We start from the raw sequence: 22,813 nt of genomic DNA, 5'->3' as shown, positions 1-22,813 counted from the left end.
CGACCCTGTAGAACAGGATAAAGCAGCTAGAGATAATGAGATGAGTTAATTGCAGCAGGCGGCACGATGGTGTAGTGGTTAGTGCTGTCGCCTCACAGCAAGAAGGTCCGGATTCGAGCCCCGTGGCCGGCGAGGGCCTTTCTGTGTGGAGTTTGCATGTTCTCCCCGTGTCCGCGTGGGTTTCCTCTGCGTGCTCCGGTTTCCCCCACAGTCCAAAGACATGCAGGTTAGGTTAACTGGTGACTCTAAATTGACCGTAGGTGTGAATGTGAGTGTGAATGGTTGTCTGTGTCTATGTGCAGCCCTGTGATGACCTGGCGACTTGTCCAGGGTGTACCCCGCCTTTCGCCCGTAGTCAGCTGGGATAGGCTCCAGCTTGCCTGCGACCCTGCAGCAATTAAATCAAAAATAAAATCTCAGGAGCCGTTTGGGAGCCGAAAGAGCCGGCTCCTTATAGTAAGAAGAGCCAAAAGAGCCGGCTCCCGAAAAAGAGCCGAAATTCCCATCACTACTACTGAGTCCTTCAGAAAACTCCATTTCCCATAAGTCTTTGCAGTGTCATTACGTTACCCATAAGGCTGTTCGGTCCAAGGTTGGTGAGAGAAGCTCAGTGAAGAGACGCGCTCACACTTCCGCTCACATTTGTCCTTAAAGTTAGCAGCAGCTCGAGCAGCATGTTTGGCCAAGCCGTGCGCAGATTCGCTACTTCCGCTGTCCGCGCGGGTCACTACGCTGAGGGCCCGGGACAGGTACCGACTCCTCACGCGCTTTCAACACCACACACCGCCGGTTAGCTTTAGCTACCGAGGCCTGCTCTGAGACCTGAAGCCTGTTTGGAGGTCATGTTTCGGAAGCACTTGGAGCTCGCTTTAGTGAAGCTTTTTAACCGATAATTGATTTATAACGACAGAACATATTAATTAATAACTAACTTTTTACTTACGTAACCAAATTATCTGTATTTAATCCAAATATCGCGAGAAATAACGCACACAGCGAGCTCACTTCCTCATCTACACCTAGCTAGGCGCCTTTATTACTGAAGCTAGCAGCTAATTTTAACGGTTTAAACCCGGCAATTGACTCTTACTCTGCAAGCGTTAACTATTATATCATACCATTTTGTTATTGTTTAACCTGAAAAAAATCAACTTTTGTTGAAAACAACTCCTTGTTATCTTTAACGGAAGTTTTGTTAGAGTTGTATAGCTAGCATTAACAAACCAGTTGTCAGCTAGCATGCTAATTCGCGAAAAAGCTCAAAAGGGACAAGTTAACGTTCGAGCATTATTGAACATTAGACACGAAATGAAATTATAATGATAGTCTAAATTAATAATGTATTCAGGTTCACTTGATTAGGACAGGTTTAGGTTCCCAAGGTTACTCGAGTTAAAGGTTATTTCTGACTGTTTTGCTAAGCCTGTATGGTCATACTAACAATTACATATATGTCATACCTGTCAACTTTGAGGTTTGAAAAAAAGGGATATTTCCCAGATTTTTAACTCAAAATAAGGGAAAATTTCGGAAAGTCATACCCTTCACCAAAAGTGGGTGTGTAGTTGAATGGGGGGCAATTTTCTATCTAGTATTTGTGATTTCCTGGACTCTGGTGCATGTTGGTGATAGCCAAGACCCAAACTCAATATGCTTATGGTTTATAGAGTGCATTTGTGAATAAACTATACATTTATTTTTATTTGCTTTCAGTGGTACCAGTTATTTCCCAAATTAAGGGCTAAAATATGTATCTTGCGTTAAAATAAGAAAGGTCATTATATAACCAGTCAATAAATTAAATTCCATTGCAATTTATTATGGTTTTACCATAGTCATGGCCTCGGAACGATAGATAGATAGATAGATAGATAGATAGATAGATAGATAGATAGATAGATAGGAGAGAGTAATACAAGATATTAAACCAAGAGTGGTTTAAAATGGGTAAGTTTCAGATAGAAAATAAAATGGACAATGAGTGGATAAAACAGTTAATACACCAATTATGGCCCTTTTCCACTACCCTTTTTCAGCTCACTTCAGCCCGACACGGCTCGCGTTTCGACTACCAAAAACCAGCACGACTCAGCTCGTTTCAGCCCTGCTTAGCCCCTAAAACTCGCACCGTTTTGGAGTGGGGCTGAAGCGAGCCAAGCCGTGCCGAGTGAGGTTGGGGGCGTGAGCAGACACTCCCCTGTGCACTGATTGGTGAGGAGGAGTGTCCTCACATGCCCACACACGCCCCGCGAGCGCGCTGGGATCTGTAAACACCGTAAACCCGGAAGGAGAATAATTACGAATTACGAGAATTTCTGAAGCCTTATGCGCCTCGCCTCATCTATACGCTCTTGCCAGTATCTGTTGGCGTTGTCGGTGACAACAAGCCACAGCACCAAGACCAGCAACACTAACGACTCCATGTCCTCCATGTTTATTGTTTACTATCCGGGTCGTGAGACTACCGCTTAAAAGCTCACTGAATCAGTGACATACAGAGCATCGTGGACGAGTTCGCGGAGCGCAAGGCTCATCGTATGCCCTTCAAATAATGCGCGCAGTAGGCTATTGATGTTTTATTATGAGCCATGTACAGTATGTCACCTAATGTTTTTTTGTTTCTGAGTTACATGTTCGTTTGAAGGACTTAATGTACAAAATAACATAGTTGCACCCCGTAGTGTTGAAATTGGTAAACACAGTGCATTCAGTGAGGTTTGCACCGCCCTCCTTTTATTTCTGACTCTTCCTGTCACCACTCTGAGCGCTCATTCGTATTCCCTTCAAATAATGTGCGCAGTATAGGCTATTGCTGTTTTATTATGAGCCATGTACAGTATCCTAATGTTTTTTGTTTGAGTTACATGTTCGTTTGAAGGACTTGATGTACTAAATAACATATAGTTGCACCCGGTAGTGTTGAAATTGGTAAACACCGCAGCTGCGGACATTTTGTAGCCTAAAATGATGTTATGATAAGCTTTAATAAAGGGCCCGGTCATTTGCCCCGCCCCCGGCCCGGCTCTGACTTGTTCCGCCACTGTCACTGATGTCACTGTTTGCGCTGCTTAACGACATCACGTGACGTCCACCCACTTTCGCTAACTCCACCCAATGTGTCCACCCACTTCCAGCCAGCATGGTTCAGCGCGGTTGTAGTCGAAATGCAACTCCAACAGCCCCACTCAGCTCGACTCAGCTCGGCACGGCACGGCTCAGCCGCGTTTGTAGTGGAAAAGCGGCATTAGTTTACACTAGGCTATTTATGAGGTCTTAGCCAGGACATACTTAATGTAAACATGTGTAGCTTACCTTTTGATTATTTGGGAGGCTTTCGTTTTCCCCATGGAAAATTTCTTTGCGATGGAAGAGTCTGGGAACATTCCAGCCACGCACTTGTTGAAATCATCAAAGAAAGAGAGGCTAATGTTTTTCTTAGCTATTAGCATCGCCATCTTCACCTCAGACCTAATCAGTGTTGCCAGATACTGTTGACGTTTTCCAGCCCAAATTATGTTCAAAACCTGCCAAAATGCACTTGAAACCGCCCAACTTGGGCGGGAAACCTCCCAATCTGGCAACACTAGACCTAATCACTTGTTCAGCCTCGCCTCCGGACGTAGTTCTGTAATTACTGATGCCTGAGAGGGCGGGGACGTGAATTCATGGCCCGACTTCCTGCTGTAAACTCCTGTCAGAGGCGCGTCATGAATTCTGGACCTACCGACTTTTTTATATTGTGAAAATACGGGACTTTTATATAATGTCAAAATACGGGATATTTTCGGGAAAATAAAAAAACGGGAAGACGGCGGGAAATAAGTCAAAATAAGGGATTTCCCGGGAAAAACGGGAGGGTTGACAGGTATGATATATGGTATGTATGTGATTTTTTTTTTTTCCTTCATATAAAGGTTTTTACTAATATTGTGTTTTCTTACAGAACCTGCCGTTCTCTGTAGACAACAAGTGGAAGCTGTTGGGGATGATGGTGCTGTTCTTTGGCAGTGGCTTTACATTTCCCTTCATCGTAGTCAGACACCAGATCCTGAAGAAGTGATGCACTTGCTTGTCTAATATGGTACATGTTTTCTCCATCACAGTTATTTCTAAACATGACACTGCAGGGTTCTCCACTTTTCAAAAATAAAAGATGGTGGTGGGGGTTTGGGGGCCACCTAGACCCCCAACGTGGTCTGGGGCGGAGCCCTGGTGAGGTGGGGGCCAGGGAGGGACAAAGTCCCACTGAAGCTGACTGACTGGGCTTTTTTTGACAGTCAGTGCGTTTACATGCACATCCAAATCGAGCTACTGTCGGTAATCGAGCTAAGGGTCCCAGCAGGGGTGCCAGAGAAATCCAATCCTACATGCACACAAGGAAATCGAGCTATTGTGTGAGGTACATTGTGCACCCGAGCCACAGGTGGCGCTACACGCCCCATCGTGTTGGTACACTTCCGGTTCTTGTCATGAAGACGAGCTATTCAAGAGTATAAACAAAGTTATCAGCAGTGTTGCCAGATACTGCTGACGTTTTCGAGCCCAAAACATGTTCAAATCCGCCAAAATGCACTTAAAACCGCCCAATCTGGCAACACTGGCAGTTCCGTGTTCACAAGTTCCGTGCTCAAGCTGTTCGGCTTGCTCTAACAGACTGTATGGCTACAGACTGCCCGGCGCAGACCACTGTTTTGTAAGACAACTTATTTTGCACAATTGTATATTTTTCTAAAGTCCATTTTTTGCTTACAAAAAAATATCTTTTTTTTTGCTTAGAATTTAACTTATGTCTTAATAAACACACAAAGTTCAGTTGTTTTGTTTTTGACATTCTTCAGATGTTGGATATATGTGGCAGATCACAGAATCCAGGGAAACATGTCGGCCCAGGGGCATTTTGAGTTATTGACAGATTCAGAAAGTACAGTTTCTAAGCTTTCCAATGATGCCTTCCATGTGGAGATCTGACAATATTTGAAGAATGTGTGGCCTTTTGAAAGTGTATACTTCTTAAAACAGAAAAGGGAGAAAATCACCCTCAAAGTTTTCCATCTCAGCTACTCTGGCTGCAGGGCGGGCACATAATGCTGCTCATTTACATGACATTAAGGAAAGCCCTACCCCCTACGAGCTAGCACGATACTACTTTCATGTAAACAAAGATCACCACGTCAATTTTCCTTCCATGCAAAGTATGCCCAACACAATTATGAAGTACAAAAATAAGTCCTAAAGTATACTTTAACGTTTTGTGGTTGAAAAATTACTCACACCGTGAGAAAGAAAGATAGCACGATGATGACACAGCTAACACAACACTAGTTTCATGTAAAGCCTCGGTCACAACCGGCCATATGTGCTCCTACAGCCGGTCTACACGCAAAAAACGCAAGAAACGCACGGAGCGCGCGCATGAAACGCACGAGAGCGCGCGTGTGAAAAGCACGAGAGCGCGCGTGTGACGTGCTGATTTTCGAGCCGCAGACCGGCCGCAGAGGTTCTTTGTCATGTCAAACAAACTCTACGGGCGCTTACGTTTTTTTCAGGTTGCAAGACAAACTTACGGCCAACGCGCGTCTTTCTCCACGAACAAAAAAAAACGCAGCGATTTGGGAAACGCCAAAAAATCGTACATCCGGTTGTGACCTAGGCTTAACCAAACCACAACACTCTCCGTTACATGCAAAAATAACCACACAGCCTTAGATTAATAAACTTGCCCCATCAGAAAGAGAAACGGCGCCTTGCACACACCAATGCCTCCGATGGAATGTAATCCTAGAACAGTCTGTGTATCATCCGATCATTCAAGTATTCCATTCAATCTGGAAAACGAGGTTGCGTTTTCTTTTGCTAGAAATGGTTATCTCCGATGTAAATACCGAGTGTTTGCTTCGCGGTGTTTGCTCCTCTGCGCTCTGTTTAGTAACTCATTCCATAGTGAAATCACACGCCTGTATGCAGTTAAGTAGCCATGCGCTCAACTCGGATCATACAGCTGATTCGCGGAAAAAAAAAACAAATGACTTAAATCATCATGTGAATGGCCCATATGGTAATTTACCCACACCCCCCAGCAGGCTACAGTCCTGACAAAAACGAGACAATTTGCAACAAAAATGTATGCTTTTCCAACAAAACAATCTATTATCTGAAATGCTGATTGCATTCTTCAAGATCTCAACTTGCACATGATGGAAAAAAACAAAAATCACAAATTTCGAAAAAAAAAATGCTTCTTTTGTGATTATCTCGGATTCGTTTCGTCCGACATGTGTCCCTGGATTCTGTGATCTGCCACATATATACACACACACAAAAATACAATGACTTGTTTATGTACACAATTCACAGCTATGCAACAGCTGTACAGATGTATTTGGTGATACAGTAAGTGAGCTAAATTTTAACAGTGCAAACAATGCCACAAAAAGAAAAGATGCCGTTGTCATGCCGACCGAGGCTGTTGTGTTTCCCGCTTGTGGTCTCGTCACTTCCGGAAGGGGCAGTGCTGAAGTAAGTAGCTCGATTAGGGTTTACATGCACCAAGTAGCTCGGCTAAAATCGCATAATCTAGGTCGCGTAGCTCGATTACGAGAAATCAAGTTCGGTTCGATTTCAGCCTAGCTAAGGTGTTTCCATGCCATTTAGAACTTCGATTTCAGTCGAGCAACGGCAGAAATTCGATTTTCTCTATGTGCATGTAAACGCACTGACTGTAACTCGCCAGAAATGGATAGGAAATGCTAAGTCATTATTAAAATCATTTTAAAAAATATTAACACGTTCTTACTATACGCATCATTGTCCATGTGAGACTCATTTGACAGTACACAATAAATGTGTACTTTTTTACAATACACACAATGTTAATTGAGCGAAACCATTCCAATCCATGCACGAGCTGGTGCACATGCCCGAGACTGGTGCTACAAAGCCACCCTGGCCTCCGTAGTTCGGGTCCTTTGACCCAGGATCCCGGAAGTCCTGCACAAATCAACCACAGTAAAACAACACAATCACAGATGTGTAAAATAATAGACCTGAACTTGGTGTGTGTGCGCTGTTATGATTACTGTCGCAGTGTATGGTCAGGAAAGACGATAGATGAGTGTAACTGTTGCACAATAACGCTACAAGCAATCTGCATGTGCACCCGAAAAGTTATTTAGCTGCTGGCTAGCTGCAGCTTGTAGCTTCCAGCGTTACTGTGTGTCAGTATAGTGTAATGTGGTGTAGTGTAACACAGGGATGGACCTCAGTCTGTAGAGCTCTGTGTCACAATCTGTATGCAGCCGGCCGGATGTTTTTCCATCACTATCGTGTGGCCACTTCAGGTAGCCCCGTATGCATTCATTTAATGGTCTTCTGCGTGTTAAATAGTTACAAAATTATAATAAAGTGAATACGATTTATTTGGTGTATACTGATCAGGTGGCGGACCAGAATTATAACGTGGTGGTGCGCCACTTTAAAAGCGCCCATGGAGAACACTGCACCTGCGTCATGGAGTTTCTGATAACTAAATAAAGGGTGTAGAAAGATTTTGACTTGTTGCTTTAATGACTGGATGGTGGTTATTCCACAAAATCGAGTCGTACATGAGCTGATAGCTGATGAGGTGCGTAGTGCAGAGTCGGCTATAAGCCACGGACGGTGAGATTGCGTGGAATAACTGTTATTCTATCCACATTGACTGGATTTTGAGGAATGGAGCACTTTTTTGCAAATTTGATAACTAACTTTGACAATCATTTCCACTTAATGTAAGCAAAACGGCGAAATGACGGGAGCAATTTGTGAAAAATGCGATAATTCTTGAAAAAGATATTCGTACCTTCAAATACTTTTTATTCCATGTTTTGTTGCTTTTTTGGGAGGTTTGTTTTTGAGTAGAGTTTTTATATTTCGTTCTTGATTGGTTCAGCGACACGCTCCGCCATTTTGTTTTTCTCTACTCAGTATACTTGCGTGTGACATCAAAGCAAAATAGAAACCTGGATGTCGGCCATGTTGGTGGGTATACAAATGCAGGGTCAAGCGACATTCCGTACAATGCAATCACGTGTCCGCAACTCTGTTTTTCCACTGCTTTCAGCGTTCTTTTAACTATGCCATATCTTTGTGCTGTATATGGTTGTGGTCAGAACAGTACTCATGACTGCCACACGTTCAGGTTTTTTAGAATCCCGTCCGTGATTCGGAAAGAGGGCGAGGAAACTCTAAGGCTTAGTACGGAGAGGAGACGAGGGGATCAGGACACTTCTTCCAGTGACCATTTCGTCCAAAGCCTTTTTCATACGCACTATCAATTATTTTATATTTCTGGTGTTTGTGAGCGAAAGCGCTGCTCCACACCTAAAGATTTAACATGATCCAGCTGGCTTTAAAAATTAATAACTCAGCCAGGAGAGCTCGCAGTGAAGTCAAATTTTACAGGCGCTTCCCTGTTTGAAAAAGCATGGTCTCTGGTCGGTAGGACCGTGCTTCGGCCTGGTATTCGCGAACAAAGCCCCCGTGAGAGCGCTGCTTCGTGCCTGAAGATTTAATATGATCCAGCCGGGAACATAGACATGCAAGCGGGCAGCCTGCAATGACAAGGGAGTTCACTCATCCCAGGGTCAGCAAGTGGCACGGGCCTACGTGGTTACCCCCCCAGTATGCTCTTTAGTGTCGAAGCGCACATACCATGGCACTCATTTGCTTTACAAAATGTGTTGCTTCAGTCAAATTCCATTGAGAATTCCTCCTTTTTTCAAATAAATACCTGAAACATAAAATAATTGATGCATATGAAAAAGGCTTTGGACAAAATGACCTGTATTTGATGGTTGGTAGAAGCATCTTCAGAAAAGTCTGACTTTTTTTTTTTTTTTAAATATGGGTCAAAACCACATGCATCTATCTTTTTGTATCAAATCTTTGCTCAACCGTTCAAATCATGGTCATACTGAGAATTCAGCCTTGGTTACAGACACGCCTTCGGTGGCTGCCATCCTAGTTGCTTTCTATATCCACCATCGTGGCGGATGCTCCTGACGTAGCACATTTTGATCACGTGGTTGCAAGTCATCTACATGAGCTGATAGCCCAGTGTTAGAGTAGCCAATCAGTGAACTGAATGTGGCTAGAATAATGTAGGTTATCCTTCAATCACACCAGCAAGGAGACGTGAGCGACCAGACCAAATGTGAATATATGTCAGTTCACCGAAGGGGACTTGTGACATGAAAAGAAATGTGCTTCTGGTAGTAATTACGTTTGCTTTGTGCTGCCCCCCCCCCTTTTTTTCCTCCCCTTCTAGGTGAGCAAGTGTTTGATCACGTGAGTCAGTAGAAAACAGGAAGGGGAAAAATGTTCTCTGCTTTCTAGAAATTTTTTGTTAGTAATTTTGGCACCTCTGGAGGTCAAGCAACTGTTGGTGATGCAGTGTGGGTGGAAGTGAGGTGAAAGGTTGTATGGACGTGAAATGACAGATGTTGTAAGAGAGAAGAAAAACTACTCAAAGAATCCTGAATAGAAATCTGTGAGGAAAAGCCATAAAGTTGGTAGTTTGCACACACATCCCACCCCTTTTCCCAGAAAGTCAGACATCTGCTTTATAATGTCTGAACTGGGAAATGTGTATTACACCAATTGTGTTTCTGATGCAAGCTCAGTTGTGTATGCCTAATAAACATATTTTGTGCTTGCAACCCCGATTCCAAAAAAGTTGGGACAAAGTACAAATTGTAAATAAAAACGGAATGCAATGATGTGGAAGTTTCAAAATTCCATATTTTATTCAGAATAGAACATAGATGACATATCAAATGCTTAAACTGAGAAAATGTATCATTTAAAGAGAAAAATTAGGTGATTTTAAATTTCATGACGACGCATCTCAAAGTTGGGACAAGGCCATGTTTATCACTGTGAGACATCCCCTTTTCTCTTTACAACAGTCTGTAAACGTCTGGGGACTGAGGAGACAAGTTGCTCAAGTTTAGGGATAGGAATGTTAACCCATTCTTGTCTAATGTAGGATTCTAGTTGCTCAACTGTCTTAGGTCTTTTTTTTGTCGTATCTTTCATTTTATGATGCGCCAAATGTTTTCTATGGGTGAAAGATCTGGACTGCAGGCTGGCCAGTTCAGTACCCGGACCCTTCTTCTACGCAGCCATGATGCTGTAATTGATGCAGTATGTGGTTTGGCATTGTCATGTTGGAGAATGCAAGGTCTTCCCTGAAAGAGACGTCGTCTGGATGGGAGCATATGTTGCTCTAGAACCTGGATATACCTTTCAGCATTGATGGTGTCTTTCCAGATGTGTAAGCTGCCCATGCCACACACACTAATGCAACCCCATACCATCAGAGATGCAGGCTTCTGAACTGAGCGCTGATAACAACTTGGGTCGTCCTTCTCCTCTTTAGTCCGAATGACACGGCGTCCCTGATTTCCATAAAGAACTTCAAATTTTGATTCATCTGACCACAGAACAGTTTTCCACTTTGCCACAGTCCATTTTAAATGAGCCTTGGCCCAGAGAAGACGTCTGCGCTTCTGGATCATGTTTAGATACGGCTTCTTCTTTGAACTATAGAGTTTTAGCTGGCAACGGCGGATGGCACGGTGAATTGTGTTCACAGATAATGTTCTCTGGAAATATTCCTGAGCCCATTTTGTGATTTCCAATACAGAAGCATGCCTGTATATGATGCAGTGCCGTCTAAGGGCCCGAAGATCACGGGCACCCAGTATGGTTTTCCAGCCTTGACCCTTACGCACAGAGATTCTTCCAGATTCTCTGAATCTTTTGATGATATTATGCACTGTAGATGATGATATGTTCAAACTCTTTGCAATTTTACACTGTTGAACTCCTTTCTGATATTGCTCCACTATTTGTCGGCGCAGAATTAGGGGGATTGGTGATCCTCTTCCCATCTTTACTTCTGAGAGCCGCTGCCACTCCAAGATGCTCTTTTTATACCCAGTCATGTTAATGACCTATTACCAATTGACCTAATGAGTTGCAATTTGGTCCTCCAGCTGTTCCTTTTTTGTACCTTTAACTTTTCCAGCCTCTTATTGCCCCGTCCCAACTTTTTTGAGATGTGTTGCTGTCATGAAATTTCAAATGAGCCAATATTTGGCATGAAATTTCAAAATGTCTCACTTTCGGCATTTGATATGTTGTCTCTGTTCTATTGTGAATACAATATCAGTTTTTGAGATTTGTAAATTATTGCATTCAGTTTTTATTTACAATTTGTCCTTTGTCCCAACTTTTTTGGAATCAGGGTTGTACATAGAGAAGTATAACCTGGAGGTGGGAACTCATTTCACACAAAAGTAACAAGACACTCTTGATGTTCTTTTCAATTTTAAGTGTGGAACGTTTTCTTTTGTCCTGGCTTAAACAAAACATGCAAGTGGCTTTTTTGACCATCAGATTATTTTGAATGTTTTGACAACGAAGATTATAATATAAATATTCATTAATCCATTGAGCTTTTCAGTACATTACGGTTCAATGGCCCTTCGACCTGTCGCAAAGGTTAAATTATAACCAGTGTAAAAATGCTGTATTACTGCAGTGCTAATGACCGTGTATTGTTTATCAGGGGTTTCAGTCTTGTGAACTGTGTGTCTGCAAGGAAAAGGTTTACAAGATGAGAGCCAGGAACCTGAGGGTGTGATGATGGGCCTAAACTCAACAATCTGGCATAATTGTTGCATTTTATAAAGAGAGAGAATTTTTATACAGATGAAACGGTTATGCTGATAAACATTTGAGGTGTAACGTTTTCATTAACAGGCTTGACCATTTAAATGTATTACTATGCCACAATTTTGTCTCCTCGCGATACTGAGACAGGGATGGCCAAGTTCTCCTAATGAAGCTTTGTATCTGCTGTTTAAATAATATGGCTGAGTGAGTGAGCAGCTATAACAACTCGTGATCGATTATGCTCGTTATGACGGACTCCATGATTCTGACAGGATTTTACAGATCCGGTATTAGTGAACATAAGCCTCCTTTCTGTTACTTTTTTTTTTTCCTCTTAATAAACATTCAGAAGAATAGCCATGTAGCTCACGTATTTCGCGGATGAGTTTCTCTTCGTTTTTTCGGTGCAGAAATGCAGCACAGAATGGATCCAGGGTGTCCATTAAACAGATGCACCGCCTGTTTTTCTCATTCTCACTCAGTGTTCCTGATGCTGCAGCACTGACCACCAGCTGTTTACACTTCCATTATAGAAGTGCTTTGGAGGAACAGTTTTAATTTGTTCTGATGTGGAAATGAGTTATATTTGGTCCGTCACGCCTGCAAATATTGAATAGTTGTACCTGAACAGGAGTAGGCTTCCCAGAGGCATCGTAGCACAAAGATCATTGTTAAATGGTAGTGCGAGCATCACAATACACACACTCCTAGTTAAGATGCTGTTAGCATTAAGAAACTTTTGGGAAACTCACCCCCAGAACAGTCCCGGGGTGTGTGTGGGTGTCATCTTCCTAATTAAAAAAAAAATCGCAAAGCAGCAGTGATTTCAGTAAGCAGGCTGGTTTATTCTGACTTGGTAAATAGTATAAGTTGACAAGATGCAATAATTTAAGTACTGGAATGAATTCAGTCATGAAACGGTGAGTAGTAATACCAATACAGCTAGCTCTCAAATTAATAATGTTGCTGAGGAACTTTCAGTAGTGTGTGTAGTGGTTATAGGTAAATCTATAACTTGTATAAATCTGTTAGAGTGGGCAACAGGCTAATGCTTTTATTACTAGCAGTTTGGTCTTGTTTTATGTCTTGGTGTAAAAGGACCATTCTATTAAAGTTGATGCCCCTTCTCCACACGTTGACCCAGTCCCCTGAGGTGTTAAGGAAATGTCTGTGACGTGCTTTGGTCAAAACGCAGCAACGACAGCTCCGTTTTCAGCCTGTCTAAACAGCCCTGTTCAGAACGGCAGATTTGTGTGCCTGTTCCTTTAAACGATGAACTACTGCTCATCCTACCCCCTATCTTACGGCTAATCAGGGAGCACTTTGCTTATGAATATTCATTCACAAAGGCAGTTCTCAGGCCATGAGTGGAGATGCTTAGATGAGGGGGTGGGATCTTTTGAATGAGCTCCCCTTGTGACACAAAGGGGAGGCAAATCTAAACATTTTCTGAAAGGGGCAGCCCAAAGGAAACCGACTCGCTGGGGTTTATTTCAGAGTTTGTGGGTTGGAGAGCATTCCTGATATCTAAAACGTACAAGCACTGAAAAAGTGAATTCCATTGCTGAGACCCCATGCAAACTTTGGCTACGGTTCTTCCCTGACTTTCCAGTAAACCAAACGGAGCCATGTTAATGCAGCTAGAAGCGGTGCGTGTCACTGTTTGGGCAAATACAAATATCACAGGATTGTCGCCTATGACTACTTTCAGACTGCACCCTGAAATGACCCATATCCGATTTTTTTTTTTTTTTTTTTTTCCCATATGCGACCTGTATCCGATTTGTTATTGACAATCTGAACGACACAGATCCGATTTTTTTCACATGCGACCCAGGCCGCTTGGATATGTGGTCCTAATTCCGATGCATATCCGTTATTTTCACATGCGACTGCAGTCTGACCGGACAGGTCGCATTCATGCGACCTACACGTCATCAAGAGACAAACGTCACTATTCTGCGTTGGCTAATCCCGCCTCTTTTGTGGAAACTTGAAGAGTGCGCTTTTTTTTTTTTTGTTTACGTATTACATAGATGTGCTTATTACGTGTCAATTTGCGCATGCGGGACACTTTTGGGTCGTTTTCCGTTCATATTGGAGATCGCATACAAGTCTCATAATTGGTAATGTGAACGGCCTAACAAAAAATAGGATTTCACAACAAATCGGATATGGGTTGTTTCAGGTTGCAGTCTGAACGTAGTGCAAGTCACACAACTGTTGTTTTTGGATGATAAATAGTTGGATCAAATCCCAAATGGCTTTCCATTCATTAGGTTTACTCGCTATGTAGGGCATTACAAAAGTGCACTCTATACTTGGTAGTCCACAATCTGTAATTCAGCAAGTTCTTGTGAAAGTTAGTACATCATGTATCCATTGCTCACACTGTTGCATGTCATCTTGTTTTGTGTGTTACAGGTCATTGTGAATACGTGTCCACAGCGGCTCTCCTCATTCTTCAGATGTGGTTCCCTTAATGCTGATTTGTAAATAAAATTATATAATGTTATCCAGTGTGTTCTCTCTTTTTTTTTTTTTTTTTTCTTTTCTCCCCTTCCCTTTATTTAGTCTGCTAATAGAAGTCAGTGCAGAGATTATAAAGAAGGAACTGTCTCACTGAAGTCTGAGCCTTTAACAAACAGGTGAGCTGTTGAACTTGTAGCTCATGTTTTTTTTAAATAAATCTGTGAGGGGTTTTAAGTCAATTTTGCACCAGCGGTGTAAAAGGCTCATGTTTTAGGCACTGGTTTTTAGCATTGTGCTTAAACAAAAGTGAAATCGCACACCTCAGACGTTTCCAGCCGAGCATGTGCGATAACACGTTTCAAAACTGAATAGGATTTACAACACGGGGTGTTTTTAAATATGCCTGTGGTTTCAGTTAAGTCGAGTTGAGAATATGAAACTTTTTTTCACATGGATGTTTTCCAGCTGCATGTTTTGACTTCATTGCTGAATTTCACTGGAAAACAAGTTCACATCCATTAACCTTCGACTGATCTGAGCTAGAAATATATTTAAAAAAACAATAGCAGACAAGAATGCTGCATGCAGTGGCACACAGGTTAGACTTTAAGGCTTTACCGCTGAATAGATCCTTACCTTTTTATTTGCAAGTTGTCTGCACGGAACATTTCTTGGTTCAGTTGTTAGAGGTCGGATTTAACTGTAGCTTGGTGCTGACTTTGAAAGATAAAACAGCCATGAAGTGCAGATGAGAAGTGTCTCTGTCTGTGAGAGAGAGCACGAGCTGGGGGGGATTGCAGTGTAGGAAGCGTGTTAAAGCAAAATTCAGTTGTCCTTTATATTTGGAGCCATCAGAGGAAGGAGACGACAAACGGTATTGCGTTATCAGGAAAGAGCACTGGCCAAAATAGGAAAAGTATTGGAGATTACAGTGCCATGGAACTGTACCTGAAGCAGAGGTTGGGATTAAAAGAAAGAAGCTGATCAATGTCTGGATTGGGTGGCGGGGGGGTGTAAAAGGGGAAGAACTGTGTGGTCCTGAAGTGCTGGAGTCCAGCACAATTTGGTGTTCTAATACCTAATACACTGGATCATCTTTAGCTTTAATTTATGGCAAGTATTCGCCATGGCATTGTCAAGTCAACTTTGTCAAATATGCTATACATGCTCGATATATAGCACAGATGAAATATCAGTCCTCTCTGACCCACGGTGCAAACAGGCAATGTAATCAATAAGAAATTGAATAATTGAAAAAAACAAACAGTATAAACACTCTAGATAAGAACTAGACAGACTAAACACTCAGACAATATTAACAGTGTAAACACTAGATAAGAACAAGACATAGACTAAACACTCAGACAATATAAACAGTGTAAACACTCAATGTAAACACTAGATAAGAACTAAACAGACTAAACACTCAGACAATATAAACACTAGATAAGAACTAAACACTCAGACAATATAAACAGTGTAAACACTAGATAAGAACTACACACAGACGAAACACTCAGACAATATAAACACTAGATATGAACAAGACAGACTAAACACTCAGACAATATAAACACTAGATAAGAACTAAACACTCAGACAATATAAACAGTGTAAACACTAGATAAGAACTACACACAGACGAAACACTCAGACAATATAAACACTAGATATGAACAAGACAGACTAAACACTCAGACAATATAAACAGTGTAAACTAGATATGAACTAGACATAGACAACACTCAGACAATATAGTGTAAACACTAGATAAGAACTAAAGACTAAACACTCAGACAATATAAACACTAGATATGAACAAGACAGACTAAACACTCAGACAATATAAACACTAGATATGAACAAGACAGACTAAACACTCAGACAATATAAACAGTGTAAACTAGATATGAACTAGACATAGACAACACTCAGACAATATAGTGTAAACACTAGATAAGAACTAAAGACTAAACACTCAGACAATATAAACACTAGATATGAACAAGACAGACTAAACACTCAGACAATATAAACACTAGATAAGAACTAAACACTCAGACAATATAAACAGTGTAAACACTAGATAAGAACTACACACAGACGAAACACTCAGACAATATAAACACTAGATATGAACAAGACAGACTAAACACTCAGACAATATAAACAGTGTAAACTAGATATGAACTAGACATAGACAACACTCAGACAATATAGTGTAAACACTAGATAAGAACTAAAGACTAAACACTCAGACAATATAAACACTAGATATGAACAAGACAGACTAAACACTCAGACAATATAAACACTAGATATGAACAAGACAGACTAAACACTCAGACAATATAAACAGTGTAAACTAGATATGAACTAGACATAGACAACACTCAGACAATATAGTGTAAACACTAGATAAGAACTAAAGACTAAACACTCAGACAATATAAACACTAGATATGAACAAGACAGACTAAACACTCAGACAATATAAACAGTGTAAACTAGATATGAACTAGACATAGACAACACTCAGACAATATAGTGTAAACACTAGATAAGAACTAAACAGACTAAACACTCAGACAATATAAACACTAGATATGAACAAGACAGACTAAACACTCAGACAATATAAACAGTGTAAACACTCTAGATATGAACTAGACATAGACTAAACACTCATATACACACACACACACATTGGTTCAAATAACCAAACAGTCAAGGGCACTTGAGGTATAGCAGGTAAACATGAAATAAGCAGTATAAACAAACTAGCAGCTGTTAAGGTGAGGTAGTGCGGAATAGTGCAAATGAGCGAGGAAAAGTGAGATGTGCCGTCCCTGAGTTCAGTGTGTTAATGAACGATGAGATGTGTGTGTTGGGGGGGGAAACTGTGAGGATGACATGTCAGATGCTGAAGGGGGGGTGCGAGCAGAATCTGTGGCAGGGGGCAGAACAGGGAGGGAGTTGAGCCTCCTGACTGCCTGGTGAAAGAAACTGTTCTTGAGCCTGCTGGTTTCAACAACCTGATGCAACATCTCGACTAACATTTCCACCTCAAGTTGCATTAATATTTTGCAAAGCTCTTGTGTTGACGATGGGAGAGTCGAACCACTCTGCAGAGTCTTCTCCAGCACATCCTAAAGTCTTTCAGTGGGGTTAAGGTTGGGACTCTGTGGTGGTTAAGTCATGTGTGAAAATGATTCCTTATGCTCCCTGAACTGTTCACAGTTTGAGCCCTAATTTTATGCCCATGCTATCGGGGGGGGGATCCATTGATGTGATAACCTGATCATTCAGTCCACTCAGGTAGGCAGAGGACTTTATTTTATTATCTCAATGTTGCTGAGTCTCGACCTGCTAACTGAAGTAACCCCAGATCATAACACTGCCTCCAGAGGCTTGTACAGTGGCCACGATGCATGAAGGGCACATCATTTTATGCATTTCCCTTTTTACCCTGACACACTCATCACTCAGGAACAGGGAAAACTTGGACTCGTCAGACCATGTAACCTTTTCCGTTGCTCTAGAGCAGAGGTGGGCAGTAACGAAGTGTACTTGAGTATTTTTTTAGGAAACTTACGACTTTAACTTCACTACATTTGAAAGGCAAATATTGTACTTTTCACTCTACTACATTTCTGTTAAGGTACTCGTTACTATGAAGCAGCTTTGAAAGTGGATGTTTTTTTTTTCTTTTTTCTAAAACATGACTTTTTTTGCAGGTGATACTGAGACAGCCCATCACTAATCACTAGGGTCACGTCACGTCACATCCATAGACTGGATAAAATCAAGTTCAGTGATGGCAGATAGTTGATGGCAGAATGGAAGGAGGCAGTTCTTCTGGGGAATTCACGCACCCAGGGCCATACCTAGAACCCATGTTTCAGTTTTTTGAAAGGATTATTCATTTCATTTTAAATGTTTGCTTTGTGCCCTGTGATGACCTGGCGAATTGTCCAGGGTGTACCCCGTCTTTCGCCCGTAGTCAGCTGGGATAGGCTCCGGCTTGCCTGCGACCCTGTAGAACAGGATAAAGCGGCTAGAGATGATGAGATGAGATGTTTGCTTTGTTTGCCAAAAACGAACCGCATCACGGCCTACAAAAACTCGCAGTCCAACCTGCGGAACCATATTGAGGGATGTAAACATTTTATTCCAAGAGAAAGCTTGCAACGAAGTTGTCTGTGCTTGTAGAGCTAGTGATGGTTACAATAGCTGTGCAGTCTGGTTAGTCAAATGGCTTTCTATGTATTTTCCCGCCAAGTTGCCTTCACCTTGTCCACGACTAACGTTAACACATAGCTAGTTAACTTGGACACAGTTAGCATGTAAAAACAGAGTTATGCTAACATGAATAACGTAAACTTACCTGAAGTCCTTTCAGAAATACGTTTTAGCATAATCTTGCCAAATAAAATGTAGAAATCTTTCTTTTCTAGTAGCATTAGCTACCCAATATGATTTTGAGTTTGAAAAGTGTTTGTTAGCATGTCAGGTAGAGTTCCACTGACTAGCTAGCTTAACGTTTAACCACCATGATGGCACAGCATGCGTTCATTTTGTGAATTCACATTTCTGTTTTTGGTAACGGCGTTAGGTTTTGTAAGCGTTATGGCAATAATACAATGATGCATTGTCAGAAAATGTACTTTTAATACTCAAGTATTTTTAAAAGCAAGTACTTTAAGTAAAAATTTGACTGGACAACTTTCACTTGTGGCGGCACGGTGGTGTAGTGGTTAGCGCTGTCGCCTCACAACAAGAAGATCCTGGGTTCGAGCCCCGGGGCCGGCGAGGGCCTTTCTGTGTGGAGTTTGCATGTCCTCCCCGTGTCCGCGTGGGTTTCCTCCGGGTGCTCCGGTTTCCCCCACAGTCCAAAGACATGCAGGTTAGGTTAACTGGTGACTCTAAATTGACCGTAGGTGTGAATGTGAGTGTGAATGGTTGTCTGTGTCTATGTGTCAGCCCTGTGATGACCTGGCGACTTGTCCAGGGTGTACCCCGCCTTTCACCCGTAGTCAGCTGGGATAGGCTCCAGCTTGCCTGCGACCCTGTAGAAGGATAAAGCGACTAGAGATAATGAGATGAGATGAGAACTTTCACTTGTATCGGAGTAACATTTGACCAGTGGGATCTGTACTTTGACTTCAGTAATGAAGTTGGGTACTTTGTCCACCTCTGCTCTAGAGCCTAATCTTTACGCTCCCCAGCAAACTGAAGCCTTTTCTCCTGATTATCCTCACCCAACAAGTGGTTTTCTTCTGGCTACACAGCTGTTTAGTCCAAATCCTGTGAGTTCTTGTCAGATTGTGTGTGTGGAAATGATCTTACTTTCAGTTCATTTGGTTTCAAATATTTTACGTGATCCCTGATCACACGTCATTAAGATTTTTCTCCAACCAGATTTATTCTGTGAAGTTGACGGTTCACCACTATCCTTCCAGGTTTTAATCACCTGTTGGACAGTTCTTTGCCCAATTCCAGTCATTTCATCAATCTCCTTCATCGTTTGCTTGGTGCAGGCACATCACACCTACGGGACATGTTTTTCCAACATGACTGTTAAATAAGAAGCTACTATGCATACAATGCATCAGTTAGGGTTAAAGGGATTGTTGGCAACTGAAACATATTAAGCATTGCAGTAATTATCCAGTCAAAGGCTCAGAAGCATTTGCTTATTTAAATCCAAATGGCGAATTGTTTTGGGGGGGATAGGCAGTGTCGGAGTTTCGTCCTTAGTTGAACGAGGCATCTGAACAGAACAAACTGCTAGGGCAGGCGTTGTCAACTCCTGCACCATGCAACATGATCAAACTGAACAAAATGCTGTCGGAGAAACAACCGACTTCAGGCATTTGGTTTCCTAAACTTGAACCTGTGCAGATTCTACAGCAGATCCTCTGTGGTCAATCACATGAATTTATATAAATTATTTGCATTTCATCTCAATGGGGAATTTAAGAGATTACTGGTGTCTATGTGACCTCATCTCATCTCATTATCTGTAGCCGCTTTATCCTGTTCTACAGGGTCGGGGGCAAGCTGGAGCCTATCCCAGCTGACTACGGGCGAAAGGTGGGGTACACCCTGGACAAGTCGCCAGGTCATCACAGGGCTGACACATAGACACAGACAACCATTCACACTCACATTCACACCTACGGTCAATTTAGAGTCACCAGTTAACCTAACCTGCATGTCTTTGGACTGTGGGGGAAACCGGAGCACCCGGAGGAAACCCACGCGGACACGGGGAGAACATGCAAACTCCGCACAGAAAGGCCCTCGCTGGCCACGGGGCTCGAACCCGGACCTTCTTGCTGTTAGGCGACAGTGCTAACCACTACACCACCAACCCCATTATTTAAATAATAGATAGATAGATAGATAGATAGATAGATAGATAGATAGATAGATAGATAGATAGATAGAAATATGGCACAAACTTGTAGATTCCTGTGACTCCTGCAGAGACCTTAATGTCTCCTGTGAAGATTAAGTATACACGAAACTTTTCCTCTGGCAGGCAACCAACCTGCAATGCAGTACAATGACTTATAAAAAGTACATGAGCTGGGCCTTATTTTTGGAGGATGTCTGCTGTACAAACTTTAATATGCATTACGAAGACAAATGTCCAAGACACTGACATGGTAGTTTTGTGAATCTTGAGAACAAGTTCGAGGAGCCAATGGGGGAAAAAAAATGTTTTATTGATTTATGTTATATGTTAGAACAGTAAAACAGCAAAGGAAGAAGTTGCTCATGTTTTTTATGTAGTTGCTTAATTTTCAGCATCTAATCAAATAACAAATTTCAGGAAGTTCAGCCGAATGTTTAGAATAAATGATATTAAAAAGTGTACGGGTATTAAAGAACAATTGACGTCCTTTAATAAAACCGTTTTGCTCTTCTTATATGATACGAGGAAGTACGCTGTCTAAGTAGGATGCAATTACCTTTGCCAATACCTTCACATCTGCATTAAAAAGAGACAATGGTCTGTAAGAACCACAGGAAGATGGATCCTTACCCTCCTTAAGAAGGACTGCAATAGTGGCCTGTGTCAGAATGGGTGGTGATCATGGGTGTCGCCACCATTAAATGTGAAGGGAACGTGTCCCTTTCACATTTCATAATTCTTCGTTTGGACCCCCCCACATTTAACATAAAATATTAGTTCACCCAGCGCCGTTTCTATGGCTTCGTGAAAGAATCCATTCTACTTGATTGATAAGAGAATACACATACCACTGAAAATCCACTACGGGTTTTCCGGGCGTTACCTACAACAGCTCACCACACGCAAGTGAAGTGAACCTCAGTGCAAGCAGAGACATTTTGGTGCAAGGTGCAGTTGCTCGAAAGTGGAGGAGGTAACATCCACCCCATTGCCACCTCACAATGTCTAGCTTTTGCTAAAACCTTATTCTTTTGTTATATGCCCTCAAAATTAACCCTAGGCCACGTTAAGTTAATGTTCAACTAAACAATGAAATAGGCTTAGCCTAATGGGGTATTCTTGGTTGATGATGAATTGTTTGCAATATTTGCTCCCTCGGGCGGCAGTGGTTAGCACTGTCGCCTCACAGCAAGAAGGTCCTGGGTTCGAGCCCCGGGGCCGGCGAGGGCCTTTCTGTGTGGAGTTTGCATGTTCTCCCCGTGTCCGCGTGGGTTTCCTCCGGGTGCTCCGGTTTCCCCCACAGTCCAAAGACATGCAGGTTAGGTTAACTGGTGACTCTAAATTGAGCGTAGGTGTGAATGTGAGTGTGAATGGTTGTCTGTGTCTATGTGTCAGCCCTGTGATGACCTGGCGACTTGTCCAGGGTGTACCCCGCCTTTCGCCCGTAGTCAGCTGGGATAGGCTCCAGCTTGCCTGCGACCCTGTAGAAGGATAAAGCGGCTAGAGATAATGAGATGAGATGAGATTTGCTCCCTCCCCAGACATAGTGGACATAAGGAAATTTTTTACAAAGAAGCGGAAAGTAAGTCAAAATTTCCCCACAGGACAGGGTTTTTTGTCCCAATGGAAATGTTAGTGCAGTTAGCCGGCTAGTCAATGTTAGGAGATGTATCAGCTAGCTTAATGTTAGCTATCATTTAATTCAAACCCAGTAGGCCTGCCTTACTGTAATGCCAAGAATGAGGTCAAGTCTGCTCTGATGATATGATATTTATCGATTCCCTGTTGTGATTTGAAGAACTTGTTTTGTCTGGTCTTTGCCAGTTTTCTGGAAAGTAAGATGGGAAATCAGTGTATGGGGAAGGAATAGTAGAAAGGAAAGCAATGGAGAAAGATGGATGTTATTCCAGGTGGATTGTGAAGGAAAGGGGGATAAAAGTTATGAAGTGGTAGAAATTGTGGTGGCACCAATGTAAGGAGTTATATCTATAAATCTATTTGTTATACTCATCTGTAAATGTTACTGTAGTACCACCATTGCATGTAGGTTGACAAAACTGCACTTGTTCATTGTGTGAAGTTCTCTTTTATGTGTCATTGCTTGACCCAGTGTAATTTTGTGTTATGAAGACTGCATGATGCCATGTCATTTTTGTTATGAGTATCACTAAATCGGAAAAAAGTCAAATGCACCCACTA

At 42.1% G+C, this 22,813-nt stretch overlaps 1 protein-coding gene across 1 annotated transcript; it reads left to right on the top strand.

Annotated features, from left to right (window-relative positions):
* Nucleotides 1-562: 562 nt before the first annotated feature.
* LOC132872333 (cytochrome c oxidase subunit 7C, mitochondrial) lies at nucleotides 563-14,233 on the top strand. Its single transcript, XM_060907101.1, has 3 exons — nucleotides 563-749; nucleotides 3,944-4,081; nucleotides 14,143-14,233. The coding sequence occupies exons 1-2, from the start codon at nucleotides 675-677 to the stop codon at nucleotides 4,058-4,060; spliced, it is 192 nt and encodes a 63-aa protein (XP_060763084.1). The 5' UTR covers nucleotides 563-674; the 3' UTR covers nucleotides 4,061-4,081; nucleotides 14,143-14,233.
* The last annotated feature ends 8,580 nt before the right edge of the window (nucleotides 14,234-22,813 follow it).

Source organism: Neoarius graeffei, chromosome 24, assembly GCF_027579695.1.
Source record: "Neoarius graeffei isolate fNeoGra1 chromosome 24, fNeoGra1.pri, whole genome shotgun sequence".
Classification (NCBI taxonomy): Eukaryota; Metazoa; Chordata; class Actinopteri; order Siluriformes; family Ariidae; genus Neoarius; species Neoarius graeffei.
This window is presented reverse-complemented; position numbering and strand designations above follow the sequence as displayed.

Bases quoted from the DNA above. Each gene is read 5' to 3' on its own strand.
- LOC132872333 (XM_060907101.1), top strand. From the start codon at position 675: ATGTTTGGCCAAGCCGTGCGCAGATTCGCTACTTCCGCTGTCCGCGCG. The intron at 750-3,943 runs GTACCGACTCCT...GTTTTCTTACAG, and splicing joins ACGCTGAGGGCCCGGGACAG to AACCTGCCGTTCTCTGTAGA.